General features: G+C 42.3%; 1 protein-coding gene across 1 annotated transcript in view; it reads right to left on the reverse strand.

Annotated features, from left to right (window-relative positions):
• The window catches only part of LOC142501273 (uncharacterized), a 70298-nt gene extending 49399 nt beyond the window's left edge, over positions 1–20899 (reverse strand). Inside the window, exons 1-2 of the mRNA XM_075610927.1 lie at positions 20481–20899; positions 5612–6393 (exon numbers count right to left, since the gene is read on the reverse strand). Of these exons, the coding sequence (XP_075467042.1) occupies positions 5612–6393; positions 20481–20529 (831 nt within the window). The 5' untranslated portion in view covers positions 20530–20899. The remainder of the gene's footprint in view (positions 1–5611; positions 6394–20480) is intronic.
• Between the last annotated feature and the right edge of the window lie 2188 nt (positions 20900–23087).

A 23087-nucleotide genomic window follows, 5' to 3' on the forward strand; every position in this document is an offset into this window, starting at 1 on the left:
GGCGTCCGGTCTTGGAGGGGAGCGGTGGGGGAACTCGGCAACTCGGGAGCCTTCAGTGAAAAGAGCAGCTGCAGCAATAGAAGTGGCTCTACGCGTTTCGTTGTGCTAGACAACTTCCTCAGGAGAAACGAATATTCCTTCTCTGCCTAAGGCCCCGTCCATACTGAGCACAAATGTGGGCGCGGCACGAACAACAGGCCGCACCTCTATGAGGCAGGCAAGAGAGCAAGCGACCGCACGCGCGACGGCGTTTTCTGGAGACAGGAATTTGTTTTCATCGCGTGACGGCCGGGTCACGCGTACGGTTCAGCCAATGAGGTCGAACCAGCCTCGTGACGTCACAGCCACGCCTCCCCGTCGCAAGTGATCTCAGTCCACAGATGGCTCGGCCAAGAGGCGCTCGCCCCGCCATGCGCTCCGTCTCGCCCACTATATCTGAGGCCTTACATGGCTATCTTGTTTTTCTTTTCTGTGTTAAGCTCATGGAATCTCTGTAAATCAGTATTTGCTGATCTGAGGAAGCGAGGAGAACTATCGACAGCTTGTCTTATAGTCTCAATTGTTAGTCCAAATAAAAAAAGGTATCTCCTGATACTGAAGTACTCCTTAAAAGCTTTACAGACACTTCATAAAAGTAACCAAGCTGCCCCCACCACACTGGACCTTGTCCTAGTTGCATACACTTTAACTCGCTGACTTTTTTCAACTTCCTGATGATAATAAATATAACAGAAAAAAATGTAGAGCAAAGTAATACATCAGCAACAAAACAAGCACAAACCTCTCAATCGGAGTTCATTTGTAATAATCCTGTAAACATGACAATGTTGGATATCTTCTATGTACATAACCTTTAACCTTCCAGTGTAAAAATGTCATACAAGCGTATCATACTATTTCATTTTGTCAACATATACCGTGGGTATACAAGATTAATGTGCTCTTTGAGCGAGTGCTTAACAAGGGAGAATATCTCCAATGGCAGCGTTCTATTTCTTCTGAAGATGAACGACACAATTGCCTCTAAAGCCCAATGAAGATCCAGTTTGAATACAATTCAACAACCTGTCAACACTATAGGATATACGCAGGCTTCTAAAGTATAGAACCCATGGGCCACTGGAAAGATGCCAAACTGCCTTCTAAAGACTGATTTTACAAAGACTTCTTTATTTTCTTAAAATGGAAATAATTTAAACAATGTTGTACCGGTGCTGAGAAATGTAGATAATTACACCGTCAGAAAAACAAGCAAGGCAACGCTGCTGACTCAGTACAGGTCGGGAACATTTTTAAATGTTGTATAATGGATCTTCTGTACCCCCCAACTCTAAACTGTGGACATTTTTGTTTCAAGAGTGGCCTGCCCTAAGAGAAAAAGCCACTAATTAAAATGTACAAGAAGGAATTGTATGGACAGTCGAAATGTCTATCGAGCTATTCATTGGGAAAAGGCAGTAATCTATGTTTTAAAGAAAAGAATAAGGTAGCCAAGCCCCCAGTAACATTCTTCACGAGCTCATATCCTTAATCCTTCTTAAGATTTCAAACATACTTCCTTTTACTGTAACGCTAATTGGCGCAGAATGAGGATCTCATCGCTGGATTATTTGGACAACCTGTTCTGTAGTGACCCCATGCACAGATTTGTAGTAACGCAATCAACATAGAAACGTGTACTGCAAATGTGCGTTTTCAGAGATCTGTTCATTGGTTTATCCAAGGGGTAGCCAACTCCAGCCCTCAAGGGCCACCAACAGGTCAGGTTTACGGGATATCCATGCTGCAGCACAGGTGGCTCAAATCGGTGACTCAGTCCTTGACTGAACCACTGGTTGAGCCACCTGTGCTGAAGCAGGGACATCCTGAAAACTGACCTGTTGGTAGCTCTTGAGGACTGAAGTTGTCTGCCCCTGATTTATCCAGCGATATATTTTTGGTTATATTTGAATAGTTTATAATTAATAGTGTGAACATATAACGGAACGCTTTACATTCTAACTTGGTTGGTTTTTATTTTAGGAGATAAGAGTTTCTGACCGTAAACATGTTTGGTTGATTTATTTGGAGAAAAATAACCTTTTCATTGTAGTAACAAAAATATATATATCATTTTAGGTGCCTTGGGGGGGGGGGGGAGGGGAACCCAATGTTGGTGCTGGAGGTACTTGGAGATAAAGTGGCAAACCCGAGGTCACAAGAACACACTGGGATTTATGGTAAAATTATTTTTAAAGCAGCAATACGTGTTTCATTTCTAACATTTATTTATTACAGGTATGAACACGGGGGTCTCCGGAGCCGAACTGTGTTAATTCCAGCTCCGGGGGGCCCCCTGCTTCCTGAGATACTGGAAGGGGTGCCAGTATCGCTTTTTAGTTTAAATGTCCCGGTCACCTGGGCTAACAGGAAGCCACAAGGGATGATGTCACAGCTTGCGATTGGGCCGCAGGACATTAAACGGCACATTTATGTTAGGCACACAGTTTCTCTGTGCCGCAGAGATCCCGGCACCCCCAATGGAGGTCAGTATCTCTGGAAGCAGGGGGTCGTCGGAGCCGAAATTAACACCGTCCTGCTACGGAGATCCCCTGCTTCAATCTACAGTAGTAATAAAAAAATTAAAAAGTTAAACCCTCTGGCTGCTTTAAAGTTAGTGTGTAAACATGATAAACTGAGACTACAGCGGGGTTTGATTTCCTCTGGCTCTTTTGTCTTATGTTACGGTGTGTTGAACATGGGGTACAGCCGCTCTCCCTCTTCCTCTTATCTTTATTGCCTCTCTAATAAGGCTAAGGTAGAACAGGGGGAAAGAAAACGCTTGATTGACAAACAGTTACCCCAATTAGAGGCCCCGAAGAAACGGGATTTGTGCTTACTTTCCAAAGAAATGGGGGTTTTAACAGCCAAATCTTTGCTATAAGCATGGTTACATTTGTTTAAAGAACCCAGTAACACCGTTGCATTCATACAAAATGTAACTTTTTGCTGTTACCAGGGATTGCACCTTTAAAATTGTACACTTGACACCAGAGCAAATTGGCGCAAGACTAAATTTCTGCGCTGTACTGAGCACATGACATAATCTTAGTACATGTCCTGCTTTACTTTTCTATTTAAAAGTATTGTATTTGCTAATGTTTGTTACATCAATCTGTGCTGCAAACTGTGAACCCGGAGCTTTCCTTGATTATAACCTTCCCCCCCTTACCTCTGGGCTCATACAGTAGTTTGCTTTATTTGATCGGGAGGGTAATATAGCTGTCGGCAATGTCATTGCAGGTGAACAAAGAAATAACGATCATTGCAATGCATCGCCACGTCCTGGTTACTTATTGGTTGGTATTCATTAACCCTTTTAGACCCGTGAGGAGAAGGGAAATGGCACTCCAAGAGACCACTGTCAAAAAGGCTTAACAAGAGTAGTGGTACTAAGCAGCAATCCCCCCATAAATATATTTAATCCTATTTTTTGCATAAGTGGAGGTCAATTTTGTAGTTTATTATAAAATAAAATAAACAAATATGGCTACACACACACACACACACACACACACACACACACACACACACACACACACACACACACACACACACACACACACACACACACACACACACACAAACTGTATATTTATTTTTTTAGCACCTTTTTAAAGCTGCGTTTGTGCTGTAAAATTACCCGTACACCATCACAGTGTGACTAAAGCCCCCAGATTGGGGGATATAGTTAACTTTGGGGTGGGGGCTGCTGTACATATCTATTTATCCACAATACTCTAGGGCAGGGGTCTCAAAAGTCAGTCCTCAAGGGCCGCCCACTGATTGAGCCTCCTGTGCTGAAACAGGGATATCCATAAAATCCGGCCTGTTGGCGGCTCTTGAGGACAGAGTTTGGAGACCCCTTCCCTAGGGTTAGCAGCAAAGGGGTTAATTTGTGGTCATCATATACTGCAGGCCAATTCCAGTCCTCAAGGGCCACCAACAGGTCAGGTTTTCAGGATATCCCTGCTTTAGCACAGACGGCTCAATCAGTCTGACAGAGCCACCTGTGCTGAAGCAGGGATATACTGAAAACCTGACCTGTTGGTGGCCCTTGAGGACTGTTGCCCACCCCGATATAATGCATTATTAGCCTATCTCAATGGGATGTTCAGATATTTAGAATAATGAGCGTCTCAATGAGCTTTGCAGATTGGGGAGGGGGGGGGGGTGGGTGTTATACCATATTATAATTGTTTGGCTATTAAAGTTATTTGTCTCAGTGCAAATATTTTCTCTTATCAAAAATGCATAACATGTCAGACGCCCAGAAATCATGCATTCAGCAGGGGTAGCGTAGTGAATTATTAACCGTATTCAGCTTTATATTGTTATCCTACTGCCTCCCTGTGAAAATAAACGCCATGAACAGTCTCTTGTTTTCTTTCCAGCACCAAACTGAGGGAATGCTTATCGCTGAGCCCAAGGTCTCCTAAAAAGCTGTTTTACTGCATAGACCAGTGGGGCTCAACGCCAGTCTTCAAGACCCCCCCCCCCCCCACAACAGATAAGGTTTCCAGGATATCCCAGTTTCAGCACAGGTGGCTCAATCAAAGACTGAGCCTCTGATTGAGCCACCTGCATTGAAGCAGGGACTGATTATGCCGCCTGTGCTGAAGCAGGGATATCCTGAAAACCTGACCTGCTGGGGGAGGGCGGGGCCTTGAGCACCTCTGGCATAGACCACACTGGTAGGTACTTATTATATACACTGCACTACGTGACATACTAGGGTTACATTTCAGAGTGCAGCCTGCGGATATAATTATGTGTGGTTTGTTTATTACAAGAGCCCTTCCTTTTCCCCAGACACCGTGCTCAAAGTAATGGCACATGAAAGGCTTGGGGGCTGTTTATCAATGCATTCTGGTTGCAGAACTGGTGCAAGAAAGAGCTCCAGGGTGATTAAAGGGACAATGAATAGAATATTTATATAGGGAAATTAGCAAAGTTTGATAGCACCAGATTTTGTCTACTGTAGGCAAGTACAAATACAACGTAAGAGGCACACAGTCCTCCGGCCTCGGGGAATCCCCAGGTTCCCGTGATATAAGTACTGTACTTTCCTTACCTGGAAAGTTAAATTGAGGATTGGGCTCCCCCCAAAAAATTCCTCGTAAAGGAATAGGAATTCGACTACGATTTAATATAGTAACTGGGTTATAGATGCAGGGAGAATAGCGTCTCTCTCTGTCACTATCTTTGTCTCGCCATGTCCTCCTTTTTCTGTGGCACTTTCTGCATCTCCCAGTGTATATGTCCCTCCTGTCACTCTTAACCCCCATTGTAAGCTTCCTGTACCCCCTAATAAAATGGTCCCACCACAGGTTTTTGGTAAACCAAGCTGCAAGGCATTTAAGTAAACCCATTTATAATAGGGAAATAACCGGAAACGGGTATGTACCTCCCTTTATGCGGTACAGCCCATATTTACTCAGCAGTCTTGTGCCGTGCAACATCTTCTGGCGCTTGGAAACCACCTTATTGCTGCAAGAGGCCTACCAGTTTGCTATCGCAGCCTGCTTAATAAATATGACTACTGTATATGACTTTGGGTAAATGTTCTTACCTCGCTTAGTCTACAACATTCGTCCATATATTCATCCAAGCTGTCACTTGTCGGGTATCTTTTTAGTTGACTGTGTGTATGCAAATCCTGTATACCATCAAAGGTGTCCTTGTAAAAATCATTGATTGCTTTGCTATCTTCATCAGCCATTACAGCCGAATGGTCTGTATTGGAGAGACCATCTACAGCAGGTTTGTTTTCAAACGTGGTTTGGTTGCTGCATGAGGACAAGTCGAGGTCGTCCTCCTCTTGGGAGTCAATGAAAGCTTCCATGGTAGTTTCAGGATCTTCCGCCTCCTGCACATTGCCAGTGTCTTCGATGTCAGGGAGGAATGTATGGTTTGCTGCTTTATCTGTACATGCTTTTATTTCAACGTGGTCTACCATAGGGGACGAAGATGCACTGAGGACCCCAGAATCACAGGAAGAATCTCTGCTGTGAATCACAAAGCTCTTTTCTGAATCTGTTGGAGTGGAAGGAGAGTTGGCACCGCTTGGCATCTCCACCCCAGAATCCTCAGATTCAAATTTATATAATCTCTTGAGCTGGCAAAGGGACTCCGTGGCTCCAAATTCCGACAGAGTGTTGTCATAGACTGATTTTGACGTGTTTTCTTTAATGGTCAAATCGTTTTGGCAATCTGAAGAGTGGTCAGCATGAAGAAACAGGTCTCCATTCAAACAACTTGGAGCTGCAACCATGTCATTGCCATAACCATTCTGAAGCTTCTTCACTTGGGTCAGCACCACCTCCTCACTCTTAGATGCAGTGGTCTTCTTTCCTGTTACAAACGCAGTACAGTTAGAAAAAGAGGATACCGTTTTATTTAAAGTACAAGCTTTACTACTATTTGTGATTTTAGTTATACAAAGCTCAGCCTGAGGCATAATACCATTTCTCAACCTCCCGGGACAAAAATACAATGTACTATGTGAATACTCTTCCGGAACCTCTAAATAATGGCGATGGGTTTCAAAATCTATACCACAGGAACATAACATGTGTTCTTCCAAAATATCTGAAGTGGAAATTAAAGTGGCAGAATAATGTTATTACAGCATCAACAAAAAAAAATGTCACAATGGTTATTTAGTCTATTTATTGCTTTTACATTAACGCTTCAGACCTCGCCGGAATCCCCACCTCTGCCGGAACACATGGTCTCTTAACCAGTTGTACTAGCCGAACTGTACACTACATCTTACTGCACAAAATAAATGGATCTGCCTGACAGATATTTATGGGACACTAGATCGTGGATCTGTCCTAACACATTAAGCCAGGAGTGGTCAACTCCTGTCCTCAAGAAACACCTCAACAGGTCAGGTTTTAAGGATATCCCTGATTCAGCACAGGTGGCTCAATCAGTGACTCGGTCTAAGATGATGATGATGATGATGATGATGATGATGATGATGATGATGATGATGATGATGATGATGATGATGATGATGATGATGATGATGATGATGATGATGATGATGATGATGATGATGATGATGATGATGATGATGATGATGATGATGATGATGATGATGAAAATCTCACTGTTTTCCATACTTCGACACGATTCAGTGAAGATGGAATAGAAAGCTACAGATGTGCTTTTTCACGAGCTGTCACCAGACAATGACCTGGTATCAACTTGTTACTGACAACCTTTTTGTAGTTAACGTTTAGAGCAGGGGTGGCCAAATTCAGTCCTCAAGGGCCACCAACAGGTCTGGTTTTCAGGATATCCCTGCTTCAGCACAGGTGGCTCAACTTTCAATTCAGCCACCTGTGCTGAAGCAGAGATATCCTGTAAACCTGACCTATTGGTGGCCCTTGAGGACTGGAATTGGCCACCCCTGCATTAAGTAATCAAATATTACACCTGCTCAGCTTTAGCAGAAATACATTGGTAATATTCAAAAATAATATGTACGTTGTTCACTACGATTGCCCTTGAATTAGTAATGCATTCAAATGATGCCAACAAGGTCCAAGTTTGAAGGGAAATGCTCTATTAATACTGTACTTAATGAAGACAACAACCCACTATCAATCAGTCAGTCTTTGACATTTCCACTTCACTATATAGTACATGATCAAAGCATTGGTTAACCAATTCAGAATAATGTAGACCAGGAACTACCAACCTTATATTTTTCTGTTACACCATAAAGCAACAGAACATCTGTACCACCAATGTTTTACAGACTGGACAAAGTATCTGCAACCAGAGTTATATCTGTAAATACTTGTTTACCCTAATTTTAGTTCATGATTGCAATTTAACCATACATACTCCTGGTTCTCATCTGATCTTTCCAACCGAACCTTCAATGTCTCTATTGCCAGCTCTTCCTCTCCTCCTGTCAGCCTGTCTTGTTGGCGTGCCTCAGGGCTCTGTCCTTTGGCTTCAAATATCACCTGTATGCAGGTAATCCAACTGTTTATTACAACACCGAAACTCACTGCTGACATCCAGTCCCAAGTCACCCATTGTTTCTCTGCTATATCATGATGGAATGCCCTGCGGCTAACATGTCTAAAAAGGAGCTCATCATGATCCCACCTAAACCGGCCTGATTGCTCCATTTCCGGTCACAGTTAATACCACTACTACTCATCCAGTCTCCCAAGCATGCTGCCTAGGAGTAATATTTGACTCACTCCCTTTCCATCTGTTCACATTCATGCTGTTGCTAAATCTTAAGTCTAAGGCTAAGCTCATACACTCCGCTTGCTTGCGAGAGTGAGAGCTCGTACCTTGCCGCGGGGTTGGAGCAGAAGCGATGATTGCTCATAGTGCTGGTGGCGATGCGGAAGCGTGGCGGGAGTGTCACAAAGCTGGCTCGCCCTCATTTGCTGAACCAGCTCACGTGACGCTGACGTCACGCGGCAGCCGCCTAAGAAGACAACTTTTTTTGTTCCCTCAAAATGGTGCCGCGTCAACGCACCTCTTTGCCTGCAGGCGCGCAGGCACTTGGATAACTACTATACCCAATTACTGAATTGTGCCTGACGTGCAAGCGCGCGCACGTAGCGACGCCGCCAATATAAACTTGGCCTAACTCTGCAACATTGTCAGATTCCACACTTTCATGTACAACTCAAACACTCATGCATGACCTCATTATCGCTCGACTTAATTATTGAAACCTTTGAAACCTTCTCCTTGGCCTTCCTGTCTCCCAACTTCAAACTCTACAAACTATTTAAATGTTGCGGCTATAGTTCTCTCACTCTCTCTTAGATCTGTTTCTTCCTCTCTCCTCTTCTTGAAATCCCTCCAATGGCTCCCCCCCCCCCCCATCAAACTCTGCTTTAGCTAGAACATTTTCCTTCTGTCCTTCAAATCTGTACATTCTTCTACCCCCTCAAACATATCATCTCTAAACTCCCGTTGTATCCCTTTCTTGTCCCTTACTCTCTGCTAAAGTCTGTTTCCTCTATGTTCCATTTGTCTCTTAGCGTCTGGAATGTCTCCGTTTTGACTCCCTACCCACCCCAGAATTCACCAATCCCCAGCACTCCCCATCGTCCAGCCATGTGTAATTTCAACTCTTCAACAAAAGCATTTGGTTAGTTTGGGCCCGTGACTGCTCCTCGTTCTCCAGATATACTGTTCTATACTGCACTTGCTCCTGTTGTATTCTGTAAGTCTCCCACAATTCCATTTAGAATAAGCTCCCTAATTCCTATGGTTAATTTCCTGATTAAAACACATGATACGTTCTATATTATCTCCCTCCACTGTCTTACTACACCCGTAAAGCGCTGCGTACATTAGTAGTGCTATATAAATACATTCATAAAGACAAATATTGGGCAAGTATTCAACTTGTTTTTAACATTTCTGCTTTCTAACATTATTTTTACATTCATTTTATTAATATTATATTTGCCTGTTTTAAAGCCTGTTTGTTTTAAAAATTCTGCTTAAAACTCACATTTACACTAATTCAATAAATAGCAATCTATCCTTGGTGGGGGAATGGAGAAGGGATGTTATCATCTCCCTAGGAATAAAATAAGAGAGATTTCTTAAGTACTAATAAAGAAAGTTGCAAAATAAATGTAAAGAGCTCAAGAATGTTTACTGATAGGTTGCAATAAAAACACACAAACTGGGATTAAACCTTTAACCAACTACATCTACCAGAGAATTGACCAGAGTATCCAAATTCTGTATCATGGCCCCCATGGACCTCCCACAATGCCAGTGACCAAGTGGGAGAATGACTTATTGTGCGGCTATTGTACCACAATCCCGCGTTAACTGGCATTCAAGTCAATGGTAGATAACGTGGTGAGATAACTCATATCGCACCTTAGTAAATCCCGGGGCAAAACTTTAAATACATTGGAACATACACTCAAACTGTACCTATTTAACAGGTACTGCCCCGATTTCTGTGCCATGCTCCATTATCTCTCTCGAGCGCCTGTTTGCTTGAAACTCAGAACCTGCAGTTAGTTATTGTAGCAGGTATATTGATGCCATTAACTACATGCAAAACAAAAGGAGATCTGATAAATTGCCTGATCAGAAGATTAAGGGATATGTTCCATTACTCTATACAAATAATACATGTTTCATTGTGAAACAGATTATGCATGTAGTAAACGGTACATGTTGGGGTCCCTTCACAAGACATGCTCACATACTTGGAAGCTCATAAATCCCACGTATAAAGATGAACTAAAGTATACCTATTTTCAAGTGCCAAAATATTTCAAGTTTATAGGTTGTACGGATATTAGTGATGTAATGTTCAGTGTTTGGAAATGCCAACATTCATGTTACTTCGAGGTGTTTGTGATATATGTAGTAACAAAGGAGGGAGAGGGAGTAGGTGGTATGATACCTTTATTGGACCAACAAGTAGTTGATATGTTACAAGCTATCGAACCTCTCAGGGTCCTTCATGGGGTAATCCCGAGAGGTTCGAAAGCTTGTAACATATCAACTACTTGTTGGTGCAATAAAGGTATCATACCCCCTACTCCCTCTCCCTAATACTACATGGAAGAAAGGACCAACACGGCTACCCACCCTTCTTTGCCTACGTGATATATAAAATTATTGAACCGAAGGTAGAAAACTTGCTTTAACAAAAAAACTCTTGTTCATAAAAGACAGTGAGCATTGTTCTTCTGCCCTGCAGACCTGGAATGGCATTACTGTTAATTTCCACGTTTTCTCACAAAGTACAGGTTCCGGAATACATAGTAAATATGCCACTTGAACATTGTCATTCTATGATCTTTCACTATATTTAATGTGTACATTGCTTCTTGTTTAGTCAGTTCTAAAGCAATCAAATATTTATTAATCGCTATACAGAAAGAACTGTATGATGCTTCACGGTCCAAGAGCATTAAATGTGTCTATTTAAATTCCTTGCCTGCTTTTCATGCATGTTAAATTAGCAAATACTATTTGCTCAATTAATTTTTTTTGTTATTTTTCTTACGGTTATCGTCTTTGGTGATGTGAAGCATTTTAAATTCTGTAGCTGCACTCTGGATACAACATTGTATATGTAGCCCCACTCAACAGGGTTACCGGTTTGCTGCTAGGGGTTAATAGCATACGCTGGGCCCCACCATGTGTTGCCACAGAGATATTGACATCACACAGCAGTGGATAGGAGGAAGATTCTGGAAGATAGGTTTCTGGAGGACAAGAGGAGAGGAGCCTCGGGGATTGAAGATAGGGATTATGTTCATGAATAGAAGAGAAGAGATCAGGTCCCCTTTATTTGTTATGTTACAGATTGGGATACTTTCTATAAGGGCACTTATAAATCCAGTTCTGGATTTCCAAGTCCCCCTAATCAATGTAGACTGGATTCTTTCGGACCAGAACGCACTGAGATTACAGTTGGAAAAACAGCAATGGGCCAAAGTTTTATAATGACTTGGAGCCAGATTGGCAATATTGTATATTTTAAGTAAACACAGGTTGTCATGTTAACCCCCTAATGCCAATGGAATAAAAAAAGAAGCGAGACGAACCCCAAATTTGTGAGAATTGATTTATCTGCAACAATAAAGTTTTAGAAAAAACAGAAATGAGGGGACAGCAGATCATGGGGTATCAGGGAATCTTACTACTTACATTAAACTTTGCTAGGGAGGATAGGTCGTTATTGGTTCCGACTGCGCAAATCCATGCAGTACGCACATTTAGTATGCAGATAATTAAATCTTGCAATGTTAGGTGTTCACGTGCTGTTCAATAAACGGAGAGGTTGCATTTTGCATGGAAAGGCTAGAATGGGGATTGTAGCGGTTGAGGGGTACAGTGGGAAACTATACTCTCGGGGGCCTATTCTTATAGCTTAGAAGTTGTCAGTGCCAAACCGCACGGTTTGGCATATTCAGAAGTAGAGGAATGAAATGTGAGAAAAACCCTATTCTGTGGCAAATTGCATCTTCTAAACAAACCGCTTCTATAAAAAGTGACAAACTGCCCGGTTTAACAGCCAAATGACCTGGATTGTACCTGCTTTAGATGTGGAATGACCTGAGATGGGGCTAACTCCATCTCCAGTCTGACATCTGGGTTTTGCATTCTGGGACAAACCAATATTTCAGGCTCTGGATGTAACTCGCAATACCAAGCTCGCACCCTTGAGGTGGCGTGAGAAGAAAGGCGAGTTTTGTAGAAGCGGTTTGCATAACGGAGCTACGGGAATTGCAGTTTGTAAAAAAATGGGAGTTGGAGGCTTTTTTTAAATCGGATTGGCAGAGCCGGAGTGAAACCGCTTCTAAAAAAGCCTTCTAGACACGGATTGGACACATGAGAAGGGCTTACAGAATAGCAAAGCACGCCAATCCGATCGGAAAGGGCACTTTAGAAGCGGTTTATCACACTTCGAAGCTACGGTAATAGGCCTCTCACAATTCTTTATTTGATGATTTTCAGCACAATTGCCCCTATGTATGAAGAAAAAAAGTGGTGTAATTCTTCAGCAAAACAAACTGCACCAGATGCATCAAAGAAATATCGTATTCTATTGATTTCAATATATATATATAAAAAAATAAAATATATATATAAAAAAAATAAAATATATATATATATAGTTTTTTGCCCCAGTATACAGTAGCACCAGTTTTGACGTCACATAAGCTTCAATAGTTTTGTTTATGTATTCATGAAATCTCTCTCGCTCTCTTATGTTGCAAACGGGTTAAATAAATACATTATCACGAGAGCTTTGCACTTCATAATGTTTGAGTTGAACTAAAAGGCAAACCCACTGAAAGCAAAAATCGGATTTCCTTCTATTGAATGTTCTCTGAGATAAGTTTCTTTTCCCCTCTTCTGCTGCTGGGAGACTAATACATACAGTAGTCCTCAAAATGAAGCGCCTGGTCACAATATAATGTATATTAACATGGAATTCTGGTCATAAATTCTCATAAAAATGGGGGTCTTCCTTTTCCCCATGTAATGCCACGATTATAGTGGCCACGTGCCACGAGTACCACGAGTGTTCCTCAATGTGGCCGCCCAGGGCGATTTGTGAAAATACAAAATCAATTAGTTTTTTTTCGCGCGATGGCCGCGTCACGTGAGCGGTTCATCAAATGAGGGCGAACCAGCCTGGTGACGCGTCCGCCACGCCTCCGTGCATGTTTTGCACACGTGACATCACACCGCAACTATAATCGGGGCCTAAGGTTACTCATTGAGTTGTTTCAGATCATATCCCATCAATACTGTATGCTTGTTAAAATCTTCACCTCAGGACTTCGTTGATATGAGACCACACGAGTCTCCCCACCATGCTTCTCCTTCACTGCTCCGGTCCACTAAGCCAGCGTCAACAGGGTTTATTTTCATCAAGAAAGGACAGACACAGCTTGCAAAACCTGGAGATCGTCACCTCCTCCCCCACCCTTCATTTTTGCTGGGAGGGTCTGTTTGCTTCCAGCTGCTATCACTTCACCTCGGGGCTTCCTAATATGAGACCGCTTGAGTCTCCCCAAAGGCGGCAGCTGAAGGGCAGCCAAAGGGCGTCAGCCGTTTGCTGATGTTAGAGATGTTCTGTTAAAATTCCCATAATCATTTATTATCTCTAACTGTCCATGAAATGTGTGTAAACTGAATGTATAACCTCTGCTCATTTAATGCACCCCCTGCACCTTATGTTTACACTTACCCTTCCTTATAGAGTGTAAGCTCCTTGGGGCAGGGCCCAGCTTATCTACTGTAACAATATAAGTTTGCTTTTGTTATTTTATGGTTTTCCTCCTCCAACCCTATTGTACAGCGCTACAGAACATGTTGGCCAATAATAATAATAATAATAATAATAATAATAATAATCATCATTCTGGCTTTGTCTGTCTCATGTGAAACATAATCATTGTATTTAACTGTAGTTGCTCTCACACTGACTGTAAAGCATTGTGATATCCCCTTAAGTGGAGGCCTGTATTTACATTAAAAAAAAATGATGATGATGATGAAAATCTCACTTTGTTTCACACCCTGAAGGCACGGTTCAGTGAAGATGGAATAGGAAGCTACAGATGTGCTTTTTCACGAGCTGTCACTAGACAATGACCTGGCATCAACTTGTTACCAACAACCTTTTTTGTGGTTAACCATTAGAGCAAGGGATGGCCAACTCCAGTCATCAAGGGCCACCAACAGATCAGTTTTTCAGGATATCCCTACTTCAGCACAGGTGGCGCAATCAGTGGTTAAATCATAATGATGGGAGTCAGCTGTGCTGAAGCAGGGATATCCTGAAAACCTGTTGGTAGCGCTTGAGGACTGGAGTTGGTCACCCTTGCTTTAGAGTGCCCTTGTGATGTACCTGGTACCCTAGCACGCCAGAGGCTCTACTGAAGTACCGGACAAGACATGGCGCAAATGCTCGTCTTCTAGGGAATGATCTGATCGATTTCTCCACTTCCAGGGGGTGATGGGGCAGCGGTGACAGCAATATGATAGCTACTGAAGCGATCACATGACCGGAAATACCGAAGGTCCAGTGGCACTCAGATTTATGTCGTGTTAAGAAACAATTGGAGGAGGTTCCTTTTCAATTTTCCCTTAGCTAACAAATAATCAAACAACATCCTTTTTACAAAGTACCTTTTATCCCACAGAAAAGAAGCACGCATATTCTAGAGGGCTCAGGAATAAGGGGTGATGGGGTCGTTTTTTGCTATTAAATTGAGATGTAGCAAGACAATTTGAGCAAAACAGGTGCAAAGTGAGTGATTTTTAGCTAGCACCAATGTAGCAAAGTACTTTTGCTCTGCGTGTGCACCAAGTTGCAAATTGGGGATTATCAACTGGAGGAGCCCGCCGCCTGCACACCTAACGGAATGTATTATACTCCACCCTGAGGCACACTGCACCCCCACATTGAGCAGCCACTTCAACTTTTATTCCAACACTGCTCCTTATTCCTCTAGAGTGTAAGCTTCCCTTCTGGATCTTGTTTGTTTGCGCTTGTCTGTCCTTACTTGTATGTGTCATTCATTGTATGTAATTCATGTCACTCTGTAACCCCCAAGTACCGTGCTGCGGAATTTGTTGACACTTGACAAATAAACGATATTAATAATATTCGGTCTACGTTACTCCATTCTTTCCTATTTACTGATAGGCCTGCATTTCTTTCACTTCTTATACAGTACTTCCTCCGCTTACACAACTTGAGTTAAGACTTATTTTGGTGCAAAGTCCTTTTTTTTTTTTTTTTTTTTTAAATCCTGATCTCGGCTTCTGGACTTAAAGGATGATGTATCAGTGTCCAGGCTGCAAAACTGGAACAAAACCAGAGCAAAGATCCCATAAAAAGCAAGAGTTTCATTTTTTTTTTTAAAGAAGCAATCCAGGAGACTTTTATAAATAAATAAAAAGTTGAATATATTTGTCCCAGTTTTGCAGCTGACGAATTCTGATAAACAGACCCTCTTGTTAACGGACCAATTCCCATACACCTACGCAGCTTTCTTTTATGGAAGTCAATTGAGGGAAAAACACAAAGTTTAAAAGTGCCAAGTCCGCATTTAAATACCGGCAGAGCTGCGATGAGATGTTCTGAGCATGTTTAGACAGAACAAAGAAGATTAAAGGGTGAAATGTCAGCACTGTTTAGCGTTTTAAAGGAAAATAGAGAGCTTTAAGATTAGTGCTTTTTAAAAACAGCTATATGTTCTGCCACTTCCCGGATATACTGTAATACTGGTTCCAAATTAGAGCATGACAAACACGATGAAAGCTTTTCAACTGAGCCCTTTCCTAATTTGAGGACTCTCAGGCGAAAATATGTTGCTTTTAAAAACATATGGTTAATGATCTGGCGAGGAGACGGTAATTTATGAGGCTGTTATGTTTTGACAGTCATTGAGTCACAATCCTGTTTAGACAGATAAGTTTTATGATTTTGGACATACTCCATTTCCACAATGGCACCCTAGTGACTTCATAATGCCTTTGATCACGCTCACTACGATAACCACATATTTACAATTGGGTAAACTAAATTGAAGTTGTTTTGCCTACTGCACATAAAAGTCGTTGCTTTCAAAGAAAAAAGCAATCAAATATTTTGTTGTTGTTTCAAAACCAAGATGACGTGACACACCTAGATACTATGCAAGCCAGGGTCACTTGTGTCAGTCACATTTCCCATACCCAAACGAGGTTCAGAACTGAACTCTACATATAACTGTGCATAACTGAGATTTCCACACTGGGGTTCTGCTATGCAGAATGATATGCAAAGCCTCTCCTCACCTAGGTGCTGAATTCAGAAATTGATTTGTTTGGGCTAAAAAGAGTACTGTAGCTCCGTGGTAAAGTCACTTAATTTATAGCAGGTGACCCCAGTCCAAATCCTAGTGTCATGTCTCCTAGTGACTTGGAGTAGGGCATGAGATGGGTGCACTCACAAACAAAAGTTCCTGCCACGGGTGCACTGTCAACCACTAGTGTAATAAATATAAGAACACACGCATGTAACACAGGCACTCCAGTTGGCTTCTTAGAAATCTAGGGTATAGTTACATAGTAGATAAGGTTGAAAAACGACATCCATCCATTAAGTTCAACCTGTGCTAAATTTAGACAGATACTTTATCCTATATGCGTACTTACAATATATTGATCCAGAGGAAGGAGAACAAAAAACCCCAGTAAAATATCCAATGATATCTCATAAGGGGAAAAATACATGCCTTCCTGACTCCAAGAATTGGCAATCAGATTATTCCCTGGATCAACATCCTTCCCATGTATACTTATTTGGTATATCCCTGTATACTTTATGCAAGGGATCGACGTTTCTGTCCTCACACAGACCTTTGTCTGGACCCATCTTTCATCGATCCCTTGAATAAAGTTAGAACCTAGTTTTACAAGAAGCCAACTGGAGTTTTAGGGTATGTCCATGCTGCCGCTGAGCGCGCTTGGCGTGTTTACTTAAGTGAATGTGAATCTGCACGGCCATGAGGCGCGCGCACGGACACATACGTTCTCCCAAGCTCGGCGCTTGGGGAGACAAAGAAAATTGATTTTGAAGGGCGCTCAGCAGCAGTCAATGCACACAGCCACACACACACACACACACACACACACACACACACACACACACACACACACACACACACACACACACACACACACACACACACACACAAATAGCCTGATCCACGCCCCCCAGCTCTCAGAATTATGCAGGACAGCCTGCGCTCATGCTTGGAGAGTTGGTGACATCACCCCTCTTAAGCATGAGCGCGCTCAGCGGCAGCATGGCCGCAGCTTTACATGCGTGTATTTCACCTAGTGGCCTTGGACATGTGACTTTATCATGTGGTGCTTCACGCATTAAAAATTGGAATGTAAGCTCTTTGGAGCAGGGACTCAAATTTGCTTGCAAAATGGTATAGTGCTATATAAGAAAAATAATAATTGTGCTGCAAAATACATCTTTCTATAAAACAATCCACTTGATAACATTGTTATTATTCTATTTCAAAAAGAGATTTTAACAAATAACACCCAAATTATATTAAGGCACAGCTCAAAAGAAAGTCTAAATAAATGTATAAATATGTATTTTACTATACCCGTTATTAATAATAATATTAAAAAAAAAAAGAAAAGGATGAGTGTGCCTAGCACGCACATTGGAAGTGAAACTTCTTAGTATTGTGATAGAATTTTGACATTCTTTTTAATTTTGACTGAATGAAAGACTTCCGATATGGTTTTTTTCCCCCCAGTGAAATGTGGTGTTTAATTAAATGAATGTGTGAGAGTGTCTGTATGTGTGTGTATACTGTAGATGTGTGTGTATACTGTAGATGTATGTGTATGTATGTATGTATATATATATATATATATATATATATATATATATATAACATTGTGCAGTAGCTCAGTCTCTGTGGGTAATAGTGCGGCATGGGTGACATCACGCCATCCCTTTGAAAATATGTCCTCCGCAGTCAGCAGTGCGGAGATCCGGGGATCAGCATGTCGGAGCAGCCCCTCGGCACGGTGAGGCTCCGCGCGTTCTCATGCAGCTGGGGGCCGGTGGTGCAGGCAGTCAGACGCAGCAGTAATGTGCTCCTTAGGCTGGGGCCATGGTAACGCAGACCGTGCAGAGCCGTCTGCACGCTGAGCGAACAGACTGCCTTAAGGCAGTGTTCGCATCCATGTGGCATGCGGGCGCATCTGCAAAGGAGGGGGTGCGCATTGCGCAAGAAATCAGTTCAAACTGATTTCTTGGCGTGACAGGCCGGTCACGTGAGCGGTTCACCCAATGAGGGCGAACCAGCTCCCTGGCGTCCCTAGGCACGCCCCGTTGACCATGGTCAGGGAAACCACCCGCTTTTCCCACAGCCTCCGCGCTGGCGAAGGCACCATGGCCCGGGCCTTAGGGTTGGCCCGTGCAGCTTCGGTGCCGTGGAGGGGTGCACGTTCCGGCTGCAAGGTCAGGCGCAGCAGTAATGTGCTCCTTAGGGTCGGGCCGTAGTCGTGCAGTTCCAGCCCCGTGCAGGAGGTGTGTGTGTGACTCTGGGACCTTGGCCCAACTCACCCCCTGCCCGGGGAGACGGTTAGAGGCTGCGGCAGTGCTTCCGGGGAGACGGTTAGAGGCTGCGGCAGTGCTTCCGGGGAGACGGTTAGAGGCTGCGGCAGTGCTTCCGGGGAGACGATTAGAGGCTGCGGCAGTGCTTCTGGAGTGACGGTCAAATTCAGCACATGCGCAATCCCTCACATCCGTTTCAAAATTGTGTTACAACTCTGCCTATTTTACCCTATGAGAATTTTCTAAGATGCACCGTCAGCTAAGAAGTTTCACTTCAAAAATCCTATGCAGTGTTGTCCATATAATTTGGGCATACATAATGTATGTTCCCTGAAGATCTAAGAACCTATTTTTGGTGCATGGGGCACAGAAAGATAAAGTCACCTAAAGAGTGGACAATAAAGACGCAAGTTGTCAAATGTGGAGACAATTTTCATGGAACTATGAGGGTTCAATAAAGTAAAAAAAAATTTTTTTAAAGCGTATGAACATAACCGTTTCATATGCTATAAAAATTAAACAAATACATTACGATAAACAGTATCTGTGACCAACACACAATACCTGTACATGGTTTATTTATTGTAAAAAAACAGGGGACACCCCTGCAGATTTAACAAAGTAAATATTCCATTCATTCGAACAGAATGACTTTTCCCTGATAAACCTGGTGCTGTTTCGAGCACCAGGTTTACCACTGGGAGACGTTTATATATGAATCTGTATTAGATTTATATGCTAATCAAGTTCTTGTAATCTATCAGTAACCCGACTACAAAGGTGAAGCAAATCTGATGTAAGCCACCTGATGCATCAAAGGAACGCTTCCATTTGATTAAATTAGGTTGTTATTTCTTTGATGGATCTGGTGTTGGGGTTTTTTGTATTTTTTTTTGCAGGCGAGAGCCTTTGATAAACAGATGTCTATATGTCTTGCAAAGAATAGTGCTGCTGCAGAAAGAGTTAAACTCCTTGATAGACTAGCTGACAACCCATGAAATATGGCAAGGTGTGAGAAGCTGTAAAACGAGCTGATCTGTTTCTCTCCTACTAAGCAACCTCTGTTACTAGCTATATATCATAGCACAATTTACAATAAACTCGTGCCAATATCAATTAAGAAATATAGTTCATTTGTAACCTGCCAATTATTGCATTTATAAGCACCTGCTTGCAGGGGTGGCCAACGCCAGTCCTCAGGGGCCACCATCAGGCCAGGTATTAGGAATCTCTCTGTTTAAGCACAGGTGACTCAAGAATTGTGATTGAGCCACCTGTGCTGAAGCAGGGATATCCTTAAAACCTGACATGTTGCTGACCCTTGAGGAATGGAGTTGACCACCTATGTAGAGAATACCAAATATACTGAGAAGGGAATGAGATGCAAGTAGGGATAATGCAAGGCTCCTAGTAATGTATCACATGCACATCTCTTCTGCAATCAAGCAGCAGGTTATTGCAATTGTGTATCACTTTCACTGTTCTGTATTTAGTGTAATGCTATGGGAGGTGAAAGAACACATAACATACTAAGCAAGCAGAGACCGATTTCATAGTTAGATTGGTCTGGTCACAGTTTAGTTCCAGACTTTGCATCAAGCATTTTACAATAAGCATTCTAGTGACAATTTAATGTTTTTCTTCATTCTTTACAAGCTGAAAATAACGAACACACAAATACCTAATGCAGTTGTTAAATTCAATCCAGAATTTTAGAAATGTCAATTTTTTTAGCATACAAAAACACTTAACCAATACAAAGTATCTTTTATGTCAACATTCAATAAATGAAAGCTTGGAAACATACCTTTCTTCCATAGTGGCACAATAGTAAAGGTTTTGTGCCAGTTAAACATTGTTTCCCCTTGTGATCAAGTGAAACAAATCTTCCAATTTCTTGCTCACTTGGTAACTCCTCCAGCAGGTAACAGAGTGAATGGTCAGGCAACTTGTAAGCTTCTCGCTCACTTGAATGCTTCCCCTTATTTTTTTTGTAGAATATGAGCTTTGTTCATTAATTATAAACCATAAAATGTTTTGGGATGTTGAGAATCCATGATTGCCAGTCTGCTCCTGTGTTTTTGAAGATCTGTGCACAATATGTACAGGCAGTGAAAAAAAAATGCCAGTTTTCCAGCTGTAAAAGGAACTTGGATTCTTCTCTCTGCTGCAGAGGAAACTGAGCTCAGAGCTCAATCAGTGGCTGTTCTTTCAGAGCCTGCAGTGCTGAACTATAGATGGCTCACAGCCAGCAGTGACTTAAAAAGGGAGCAGCCCTAAGGAATGTATCTCCCTTGGCTGATAAGGCAAGATGACTGTATGCCTTTAAAACTACCTTAGCTATTGGAGCACCCCTGAAAAATGCCGAAGTGCTTGCACAATCACAGTCAACAGTGTTTAGTTCAAATAATTATCCTCCCAGCAAATAAAATAATACTGTATCTTTGAATGCTATGTTTTATAGAGTAGCCAATATAATCTGCAGGTATTGTAGCAGCAAAACCTATTGCAAACAACAATTGAAGAGTATGTATTAAAGGTCATTGTATTTATTTAGCCCCAGCCACGTACGCAGGCGTGTACAGATATTATCCAGAAAAGTATTTTATAGATATGCACCATTTTTCTAATACAGACAAGTAAACATTGTGGGTGAGAGTTCGAGCCCTTAAGAGCTTACAGTGTAACTGGTGTGTTGGGAGACCTACAGAGACAGGAGTGCATGGAAATGCACATCATACAGGTCAAGGGGGCAATTGCATTTGTAGTGGAAAGTGTGGAAAAATGCTCTATTGTGAAGGTGACTTTTCAGGCGTTTCTAGAAGATGAACAAAGGACAAAAAGAGCTAGTACTATATGTAAGTTGACATATTGTATCGTTAAGTATTTATCTGTATATCTTCTCATAAGCAAGGGTCATTTCGTTCAATTCTTTGGCATAAGTATTTTACGCCTTCAAGCATGGCCCATGTGTAGGTCCTAACACTGCTGCACCTGCAAACAGCTCTCATACATAACCTCTCTGCTGGAGGGGAGCTGTCTTTAACAGACTGGTGATTTACAGGTGCTTAGCAAGAGCTGCAATTAAAAAGGTGGGACGAGTTAGCTTGAAAACAGGGAGGAGGGGTCGCTAACCTCCAAGTTGCTTTACCAACTGAAATTAACGCGCACACGGCCCCTGGAAGATCAGAACCCCAATCCACCACATAGCATTGAACTGAATGACCATTGCTTATGGGAAGATATCCAGAGAAGTATTTAACTATATAATATGTTAAATTAGATGTTGCACTGGGCCTTTTTGTCTTTTGTCCTATGCACAAGGTCACAATGCTTTTTTACACAATATATATGATGTGGTGGATTTGGGTTCTCTGCTAACAGGGGCTGTGTGCAGTGGTGGGATTCAGCCGGTTCGCACCGGTTTGTGCGGACCTGTTACTAAAATCTAACAAGTTCACGGAACTGGTGCTTAATTCTCTTACCGATCCGGGTGGGTGGCGTCTACCAGCATCTTTTCCCTGCACACCTTGTCAATATGGTCGTGTGGCGTCAAATGGTGCCGCATTGCCATGCCAACGGAAACGCCACGTGAAGTAACCACGTGACGTCCGTTACTATGGCAATGAGAGGCTACGTGACGTCACATAGGCGTCGCATTGTTATGGCAACGTGGCGCCGTGCAGCCATTTTGAGAAGATTTGCATGGAGGACAAGCTGGGAGACGCCGCCCGCACAGGTGATTAAAATGTTAGAATCCCACCACTGGCTGTGTGTGGTTCTAGAAGATGAGAAGAGATGGACCTTGATAGATAGCGAGAAGAAGAAAAGGTCCATAGGTATGAAAGAGATTTCCAAGGTGGCATCCAGTATGAGGGACAAAGTACATGTACGGGACAGAGACCACATCCTTAAGAAGGGAGCAGGAGGCGAGCAGGCACCTAGAGAGTGATGAGAACACAGGTGTAAGGGACAGAGATTTGAAGGAGAGGAGAATTAATTTTGTAGGTCATATATAATGTAAGCATAATGGGGTTTGATTAATGCCTAGAGAATCGGTTCCATGTGTCCCTTTCTATTGATGTATGGCGATGTGTGAACTTCTCCCAGCTTGCATTAGTGGATAATATTCACAAACGTTATAAGTGCACTTCAATGGGAGTTTCCATGCAATAAAACCCCACTCTGCATTATAGCAGTTTAATGAATATCAGCCTAAACAAATCTATATTGCTAGCTTCACAAAACAACCTTTTGACTTACACTGACCGCCATCCACTTTTCCTTTGAGTTTTAGATTTTAAGCTCCGTGGATAATGGCCTTTCTATATCTATTATACCAGTTTGTGTTTACAATTTGTCTTTGACAAATCCATTGTATTTCCTTGCATTCCCTCCCAATATGATCGTGCCT

This window comes from Ascaphus truei, chromosome 8 (assembly GCF_040206685.1).
Source record: "Ascaphus truei isolate aAscTru1 chromosome 8, aAscTru1.hap1, whole genome shotgun sequence".
In the NCBI taxonomy this organism is placed as follows: Eukaryota; Metazoa; Chordata; class Amphibia; order Anura; family Ascaphidae; genus Ascaphus; species Ascaphus truei.